Source organism: Coloeus monedula (assembly GCF_965178545.1).
Source record: "Coloeus monedula genome assembly, chromosome: 8".
Classification (NCBI taxonomy): Eukaryota; Metazoa; Chordata; class Aves; order Passeriformes; family Corvidae; genus Coloeus; species Coloeus monedula.
In genome coordinates this window covers 3,440,114-3,449,953 of record NC_138788.1, presented here as the reverse complement: position 1 = coordinate 3,449,953, position 9,840 = coordinate 3,440,114, and the positions used below count along the sequence as shown (strand labels likewise).

Genomic DNA, 9,840 nt, shown 5'->3' with positions numbered 1-9,840 from the left:
CAGATTTATAGGCCCAAATCAGCAAGTCAGAGTGACTTGATATACTTTTAGTGCAGAACCACCTGGGTCTGATGGCACACTTCCCATCCTGCAGGACCAGGGCTTGGCCAGAGCCCAGACCTCAGCTGGGTTTCCCCTAAAATATCCTACAAGCAAGCCTATTCATGTCAGTTGTGAAAATTTCTTAAAATTACACATTTCTTGCAGATAATTACTCAAGGTTACGTGAAAGGGTCTAAAGCAGACAGTTTGGTGTTAAACAGTTAGCATAAGCATCTCACTCATCTATTTTTAGCTAAATAATACTGATGGTGTCAGTCACATAATACCCAGGTTTCATCTTGTAAATCAGCTCTGACTGAGGCCTGATGCTCAGGCCTCAGTACATATGATGTCACTTGGTTTGCTCAGCCTGGAAAACCAGAGATTGAGGGGGAGACCTCATTGAGGTCTTCAACATCCTCCCAAGGGGCACTGAGAGAGGGAGGTACTGATCTCTTCACTCCCGTGACCAGTAACAAGGCCTGAGTGACTGGCTGAAGCTGTCAGGGAGGATTAGATTAGGTATCAGGAAAAGGTTCTTACCCCTGAGAGTAGTTAGGCACTGAACAGGCTTGCCAGGGCAGTGGTCACAGTACCAAGCCTGTCAATATTCAAGAAGATTCTGGACAACACTCTCAGGCACAGGGTGAGATTGCTGGGGTGTCCTGTACATGGCCAGGAGTTGGACTTGATAATCCTGATGGGTCCTTCAACTCAGGATATTCTGTGATGCTGTGATTTTATGTGCACTGAATGATTGTCTTGAGCTGGTTTGCACTGTTCATCAGAGCTTGTCTATAATATCTTCCAATTTATTTCTGCAGTCAACCTCAGGGCATTGACAGACTGATCAAACACAAAGAGTTTGAGGAAAACCCTTCTATGTCACAGTGTCCAAGGCCAAGTTTGGATAGGGCCCTGAGCAACCTGACTTAGTGAGTAGCATCCCTTCCTACAGGAGGGGTATGGGAACCATGTGATCTTGAAGGACCCTTCCAAGCCAAGCCTTTCTAGAATTCCATGATTATTTTGTGGGTCACTCAGAACAGATGAGATCCACCAACTACTGAAAAAGTTGGCCTGCCTTGTAAAAACAGATTCCTCAAAATACCGATACGACTTTAACTAAGATGGAAAGACCGCAGGAAAGAAACCAACCACCTCTTCAAAATACCTGTATTTATTACATCAAAACTCAAAGTCCAAACAGTACACATTTTTTCTTTTCCATCTAGGTCATCCCAAATGTGACAACAGCAAGTCAAAAATGCTTGTATGTATCCAAACAAAACCATGGAATAAAAGTCCAATAAAGGTACATTCATACAAAAGTCATATGATCTTTAATCAAATGCAATGTAAGTGGCATACACAGATTAACAGGTACAAAAAGATAAATGCATAAAATAAAAGCTAGGATTTTATGTTTCTTGTGCCTGTTGTTGAAATGCAGAACATCTCACTACCAATAACATGGAGAGAATAAAACATAGCAGCATTAATTCCGATTTCAGTCCTTATTTACAGAATTTAGATGGTAACATTGTAGAATATTCTTTCTTTCATAAAGAAAGAAACTTTTTTATTTTTTCATTAAAAAATACCTTATAAAAGCTGACTATTATCTACCATTACTGGAGAGCTCTGCTGATGTCAGTGGGTATCAGTATTCACAGTTGATTAACCGACTGCTGTTCTACATTTCAGGCTATACCTACAGTGATTATATCAGTCACTTCTGAGAGACAGTAACTCCTCTCTTACCTGATCACCTTTCAAAAGGGCCCTTCACGGATTTTCCAAATTTCAGTGCTAATGCTGACTGCAGCATTAACACAGCAGGAAAGAAATAGTACAACCAAAGGGGTTTTTTTATTCTTCGGATTTTTTTAATTTTGCCTTGTTTGCACCTGAGGAAGCTTTGTCTGTTTCAGCTTGCTTTGCAGTTTCAGCAGGTTTCTTTTTTAGCCTTTGCTTTTTGGAACGCACCAGGTCTTCACGTCCCAGTTCAATCATTTTTGCTTCCCATGACTTCATTTCATTCTCATACCGAACCTTATCATCTTCAGCAAGCTGCAGGTATGGCTGAAAGAAAATAAGGTATCAAGAGTTACAGAAGGGTCTTTTTCTGGAAAACTGCTGCAACACAAAGGTGACTTAGAACAACACCTGTGCAGTGAACAGACCAGGCATTTGCTTTCACCTCCAGCTAATTGGAAAAAAAAAAAAAAATCAAACTTGCAGAAAAATACAAAGCTTTAGCACTAAATTGCAGTTATATCAACAGCTGGCCATCCCCTGAAGAAGTTGTTTATTCAGTACTGCTACTAACAGTTAAGGCTTTTTTATTTGGGCACTAGTTTGAGAGAGCTGGATTATGTGAGGCACAGGAATATATACTGCTGTAGAATTATTTCAACTTATTTCTCTACAGTAAGAACATGAACATAGGGTGTGTCCTAGGTACACATTAAAAACCACCTGGAAGAAGAGCATTCAGGAGGAAGGACAGTAGGGTACAGAATACTTGAAAATGTCAAGGTTTAGTTCAGATTTCAGTAGAGCACCCCTCCACTTCTGATTTGCTCATCTACAGGTTCGTAGTTCAATACACTGAGAAAGCTGGCAGAAAATTATCCCCCAGACAACCAAAGCTAATAGATTACCCTGTGCACATCACTTGCAGATTTCTGTTGCTTTCCCTTGTAAGAAGTCTTTCCATGAGCAGCAAATTCTTATGCTGGTTTTTAAAGATATTGTGGACTATTAGAAAAAAATCAAATTGTTGCATATTATTCCACCTTCTTTTCTAGATATTAGTTAGCATCCACTTTAAGGCACACTGAACTTCTATCCCACTGACTCACATGGAATAAAGGTAATGACAATCTTTTTCAAGATGCATGAATATCTTGGAGTATTTTCCTCAGTATTACATTTTGAGCAACTGAGTTCAAGATTTTGTACGAATATATCAATTTTGACTCCAGTTTGTAATTCTGATTAGATCAGAGCTTCATCCAAATCCTCTGACATACCTGCTTTTGGGAAGTAGACAGTTTTTGCCATGTATCAAATAGTTTCTTCAGCTTTGCCTAGGGAATGCAGAATATGCAATACATGAGGGCTATTTTAGGAGTAGACTGACTTCAGAAGGGTACAGATGAATGCTGCACAAGTGAAAGCCAAGCATAAACCAATGCAAAAAAGCACAAAGACACAAATCTTGCTTCCCCTTATTTACTCTTTTAATGTAAGTAAACAATAGAGTTCAAAACAAGCTTCTGGGCATCATCTGAGCCACATTTACAGCCTGGGCCTCAGCTGACTGGAGAAGCCTGCCTTGTACATGGAAAACTGAGGAACAAAATACATCCACCATCCTGACTTACTGACTAGATGTGTAGGGTAAGGAACACATGATGCACACAGGGCAGGTCTCCACCACTTCAAGTGCTATAATCCACCAGTAACTTACATCACCCCAAAGCAAAGTTTAGTGCAGAACTTGTGAGTTTGCTGAGGAACTCCTGCATGTTCCATACCACCAACTGAGCTGTAGGAGGTAAAATAACCTGCTACTGCCAGAACAGGAGCACACCACCACAACTCTTAGAAAAACTATTCTATTTCTACATCAAAACAAAGAGAAGAATAATTCTCTCCTTACAAAAGGAACAAATGAAGTCTGTAACACTGAAGTGCAAAAATTTTAAGGCTGTATACCCACACAGCACTTTATACAGGCCATGTCAGTAGTACAGCCTGATCGCCACAGGCTAAAGAAAATAACCTAAGCAATGCAGCATCGAGACACTGAACTACTGAACAGTATCTTTGAAAATGACAGAATTTAAACTACATTTTCCTGAATACAATGGATACATTAAAAAAACCCCCAATTTTTCCTGGCTTACCACAGGTGAAATTCCCTCACTTTCTTGAAAATTTTCTGACAGGAAAATGTTAAAGCCGCTACGAGCTCTTTTAGGTTTTCCAAGCAGATTCAATTCCTTTAAAAACAACAGAAGAAGTTATTCCATCTACTAAGCATGCATTTGTTCTAAATCTAAACTTAGCATTTGTCTTTATATTTTATACAAAAATCAAACACAAACTCTTTCTTTGGAGTTTTATTCTGTAAACTAGACTATATGTCAAGATGCTCTTCGTGCTTTTCAAGACTAATGCTACACTACAAAAAGCTAACAACTTGAGTTTTCACAAGTTGTTGAAAAAGCATTTAAAACTGATTCTTACTCCAGCTAAGTCTTCCAGAAACCAAAGACTGTTACTAAATTCAACTCTGTAATAAAGTAATGATGACAGGTTTTCTATTATTCTTCAGTAAGGCTTCCGTTTCTGGTGTGAAATACTGCCTGCGTGCAGAGAAGAAGGCAGACACCTATCTGTGTAGAGGTGAGAGGCTGGAAGAGAACTGGGTTTCTGCTATCAGAATGCTTTGCCTACAGGGATGATGGCTAGAGAATGAAAGTACAGCAAGTTCTAGATGCAATTACACTTCCTGTTTTCTCCAGTCCTGATACTCCCATTGGAGCCTAGGTGCTGTAAATTAACATCTGCTCAGGTATTAGATAAGTCAACTGAATTCCTTGTGGTGCCATACTCTAAAAAGGGTCAGCAGAATCATTTAGATAAAAAACTCCCTCTAAATAGGGGCCTTTTAAACCAAATTTGTTTTGCTTTTGCCAGTTAGGGCAATGTCACACCAGCAGTTTAATTCACAGAAATAAGTAAGCAATATGTAACCCCTTTGATTTTGCCAGACAAACCATAATATTGTACCTTTACAGATGATTCTAAGGATTTATACATAAACCAGACAAAAGGGAATAAGGAAGATGATCCTTATGAATATAATAGTAATGGACACACACAGATGTCACAGCAGCAGCGATACAGTGGCAGAGTCCAAGAAAGGAAGGAAAAAAGGCTACTTCAAACAGCTGCTACCTTGTAGGGGCTAATGAGGGAACAGACACAAAGTCTTTGTGAAAAGCTATTTCTGGATGTCTTCCCATCCAAAGAGTTGCTGGTCCAAATGTCTTTTACTGCCTATCCTTTCTCCGGTAGCTCAAGAAATAGGGAGAAAAAAGCATAGAGAAGCCACGTCTAAGCACAAAGATATGTGCTAGTTCTGTGCTCTTCACGCACAGGAAAGCCACTAAAACAGCTGCTAACACCAGTAATTATTTTAGTCCAGGGCATTCTGGGGGGTTTGTGCTTGTTGTGCGTTTTCTTTTATTCGGAGTTGCTTTTGTATTTCTAAAACATGCTTCAACTCTGCTTTGTATACTAGACAAACAGACTTCAGGTTCCTTGAGAGAAAAGAAACCAGAACTTCAAAATACTTACTCTTTTTGCCCTGATTGATCTTCTCTTTGCCACTTGTTTTCTCCTCTCCTCTTTCAAAGCTGCAGCTTGGGCTGGAGTCAGTTGGGCTTTATAAGCAGCCATCTGCTCTCCATATCTTTTCCAGTCTGTCTTTCTTGCTTCCTCATAAACCTATGGCACAAACCACCACCAGCCTTAAACAAATGCTTTCAGTCAGAAGCACTTGACCATTAGACAAGCTAACGTTTCTAACCTATGAGTAGAAAAATTATAGACTGAAAAAAATTACCCCAGAACATCAGATTTTCATATTTGATTCCCTGTTCTACATTTCAGAGACACAAAGGGAAAGGTACACAGCGTGAGAAGTCCAGAAGGGATGTGAGAGCACCTCAATTCTTTTGAACAAAGATATTTCCTTTAGAAAACGGCACTTAGTTCCTAACTGCCTCTAACTGTTAACTGCAACCAAGGAAGAACAACCATTACTTTGCTATAAATAGCATTTAAATTTTGCAAAGATCAGCAAGCCCTAGAGTTGCTTCACATTATCCCTTGAAACTGCCACTCAGAGAAACTTCACTACTTATGACTTAATTTGCTGACTCTTAAAGAAATTTACATGAAGCAAAAGAAGTTGGTCCTTTCATTAAAACTGAGGTTTCACCTAACTTATACACAAGAGGAGAACAACTTTACAAAACTTGTATTATACATGTAATGCAATATTGCCATTCAAAAAGGAGAAAGAATTGGTCTGCAGCCCCACAGCTACATGGAGCGAGAACTGTATCATTTCTCCAGCAAGAGATTAGAACTGTTAAAGCCAAGGTCATGTACAAGTGCAAGTAGCAAAGTATCTTCCTTTACTGGGTTTGCATGGCCAGATTTTGGTGTTGAAGGGGGTACGGGAATGGTTCCTATGAGAAGCTGCCATGCCTGATGGAGCCAAGGCCAGCCAGCTCCAAGAGGCACCCTCTATTGGCCATCAGCGATGGTGGTGGCACCTCTGAGATAACAGAGTTAAGAAGGAGAAAAAGAAAACTGCACAACTTCAGCCAGAGAGGGCAGGGACACACACCACGTCAGAAGAACATTTCTACCGATCTTAAGGTCAGGGAAGGAGAGGCAGGAGATGCTCCAAGCACCAGAGCTGAGGTTCCCCTTCAGCCTGTGGTGCAGCCCACAGTGAGGCAGCTGTGCCCTTGCAGACCATGGGGGAGCAGAGATCCACCTGCAGCCCATGGAAGAGACTACACTGAAGCGGGAAGATGCATAAAGGGGGCTGTGACCCCATGGAGGACACACAATAGAACAGCCTATTCCTGAAGGACAGCAGCCCATGGAAAGGGACACATGCTGGAGCAATTCCTGAAGAACTGCAGCCCATGGGAAAAACTCATATTGAGAGCAGTTCATGGAGAATTGTCCCCTGGGGGAGGGCTCCCATGCTGAAGTTTTCCCACTTAGCAGGAAGGAGCAGGAGAAACAATACATGATGGACTGACCTCAGCCTCCATTCTCTGTCCTCCTGCACTGCTGTCAGGAGGAAGTAGAGAAATTGGGAGTGATGTTGAGCCTGGGAAGAGTGGGGAATAGGAGGAAAGGTGTCTTAGGATTTTAAGTTTTTACTTCTCATTATCCCACTCTGATTTGATCGGTAATAAACTGATTTCCCCAACGGAAGTTCATTTTGCCCTGACAGTAACTGGTGAGGGACCTCTCCCTGCTTTATTCCAACCCACAAACTTTTTGCTGTATTTTCTCTCCCCTGCCCAGCTGCGAAGAGCAGCTGAGAGTGGCTTTGGTGGGCACCTGGCATTCAGCCAGGGTCTCACTACACTTCCCTTGATTTATTCAAAGCTCCCAATTCTCCCAACTGTTTTGATGTCTGAAGCCCTTTGAAAACAAACCCACCAACCAAAAAAACCCACCAGAATAAACAAAAAAAACCCACAAGAGACACCAGACCAAATAAAAATCCACCATCTGTAGAGTTCAAAGTACTCAGGGAAAGGATACAACCTTACCTGCTTCTGTGATGCGGGTAAATCCTTCCATGCACATGCTAATTTTTTAATCAATTCCAGGTTGCTCGATTCTGTACATTAAAATGAGAAAGCCCAGAAATAACGATCAACATTGTATCTCTAGTAAGGTTCTTCAGTTTTTTCCAAAGAAAGCTGTCACAAGTATCATCTTCCTGTACAAATGCATTTTCCTCCTTTCATAAACTACCTCACTGTGGCAGTTAAAGGGCATTGCAGTATTTGGGGGATGGGGAAGAGTCACTGCTCGCCTGGAACAAAACATGCAGTTATGAACTGAAGCACCATTTCAAGGCAGCTATTATCACTCCACAAAAATTTCGTATTTTTTGTCTTTTGAGCTGGATCCTTTTCTATACAATGCAAAATGGTCTGAATTTGGAGGGCGGAGCAGGAGAAACCAAAAGTAAAATTTCCAGTTCTAACTTTTTTAGCAAAAAGAGTCTGCTGAATTCTTCATTTGAGTATAATGTGACTTTATCCACTTAATATAGCACATATACTTTGATCTTTATTATCCTTTACTTACAGTATTATTTAAAAGAAGTTAAAAAAAAAGTCATTTCCTTCTCCAGCAAACAAAATTACTTTAGTCTGCTTTGGTTTTCAGCTGACTGCCTTTGCCTCTGGCTCTTGCACTATGGTGATGAGACCTCCTGCCAGACTTGAATTTGATAAGGGAAAAAGAATAATTAAAAAGCAAGCAAGCAACCAACCAACCACAAAAAGGCACCAAGCAGACAAACCCCAAACAAACCCAAGTGTTCTGCAAAGAGGATATAAGGTCTTCTTTACAAGAAAAATCCTTTACAGGCTTTCCCTCTACTTCACAATAAAAGAAAAAACAGATGAGCTTCTCTCCTCCCTGAGATGTAAAGTTCAGCCACCTCAATGGTGGAAAAGTGTAACTAAGCTCTTCTCAGTAACCTGACTTTCAGAATTCTGGAAAAACAAGACAATGAAAAGGTTTTAGTGCAAGTAAATCGGCCTTAAAACCTTTGAAAATATGATGCTATGACCACTGATAACAGAAAACAAATAAATTATTGGGTTATTTTTGACCATTACCTCTTTTGGAACAAGGAAACCCCAAACTCTCAATTTGTATATAAGATCCAGTATGTTTATTTGCAGATTATTCAAATTTTGGAAATGTGGAAAACACTGGTGTGGTGCATAACTACTCTAATCAGTTACCAACCTATGAGAGTGGAACTCTTGAACTGGTGAGCTAAATAGGATATCAAATGGTTTTCCCTACTTAAATCTTCCTCAGGATTTGCCCAATATGACCATAGTTCTTTAAACATTTTAACCTTCAACAGTATTTCAAAACCAGCATATCTATTCTGCAGCTCTCTGGCAAGAGTCACTGCCTTGCCTGTAACTGAAGTTTCTGATAGTAAATCAAACATATTCACAGAAAACCATTTTCCTCTAAATACATTTACTTCTTCTCCCATATACAGTAATGCAATCCAGCATCTGTAATTTTTCAACTACTAAGCCTCAAAATAAAATCATACACAGCTCATAATATCAGCAAAAGTGTACTTCAAATATATGAAGTCCAAAAATAATTGAAAACCATAAATCATTGTTAACATGTATTACCTAGATGAGATATTTCATCAAGCATTTTTAAAGTTACACACGCATGTTCACTTTTTTGACTTATGAAGCACAGAAGACCAAGCAGGCACGTGCAGGCAGTGAGTATGGCTATGCTGGATTCACCCCGGGAATGGTACGGATACACAGATGAGTTGGATCTCCGAGATCACGACAGCTTAGATCGTTCCTGAGGTTCGCTTTTACAAAGGGACGGGATGTTCCGGCTTCCTGGCTCACCCCACTCTGGGGGGCGGCGGTATCTAAGCCCCGGCGCCCAACAGCGCCAACCGCGGGCCCCGCCTCCCCTCAAACCTCGTACCTGGGTTTTTTTCCCTAAAAGCCGGACGGTTGTCTATCACAAAACGAAGATAGGCGGTGAGGGGCCGCTTCGGGCGCTGATTCGAGCTGATCCCCCGAGACAGGTACTGCTCCGCGGCGGCACCGGCCTTGGACACAACGGCACCGTCGAGGAGGGTCCCCGTCCCCCACTCCCGCAGCCCCGATCCTGTCCCGCACCGGAGGAGCCGCCGCGCGCCCGCGCCCGCGCCCAGGCCCAGGCCCAGGCCCAGGCCCGCAGCCCGACCCAGCAAGGCCGCTGCCGCCGCCATCCCAGCCCGCCGCGCCTGCGCGCGAAGAGCGCGCGGTACCCTGGGACAGCGACGCGGAGGGCGGAGCCAGGGTGACGGCTGCAAGGTGACCCCCCGCAGCCCCGCCCCACGGACACACGAGGTTCTGAACCACGGGCGGGCGGGTTCATTGTGTGCGCGCGCAGGGAGCACAC

The 9,840-nt window shown here is 42.0% G+C and overlaps 1 protein-coding gene across 2 annotated transcripts; it reads right to left on the bottom strand.

Moving 5' to 3' along the window:
- Positions 1 to 1,206: 1,206 nt before the first annotated feature.
- Positions 1,207 to 9,820, bottom strand: TFAM (transcription factor A, mitochondrial). Of its 2 annotated transcripts, XM_082286453.1 has the most exons (6): positions 9,379 to 9,820; positions 7,428 to 7,498; positions 5,419 to 5,568; positions 3,960 to 4,055; positions 3,081 to 3,137; positions 1,207 to 2,127 (listed from the first exon to the last, which is right to left on the bottom strand). In XM_082286453.1, the coding sequence occupies exons 1-6, from the start codon at positions 9,665 to 9,667 to the stop codon at positions 1,915 to 1,917; spliced, it is 876 nt and encodes a 291-aa protein (XP_082142579.1). In that variant the 5' UTR covers positions 9,668 to 9,820; the 3' UTR covers positions 1,207 to 1,914. The 2 variants fall into 2 exon arrangements, with proteins under 2 accessions (XP_082142579.1, XP_082142580.1); XM_082286454.1 differs by lacking the exon at positions 3,081 to 3,137.
- Positions 9,821 to 9,840: the final 20 nt, after the last annotated feature.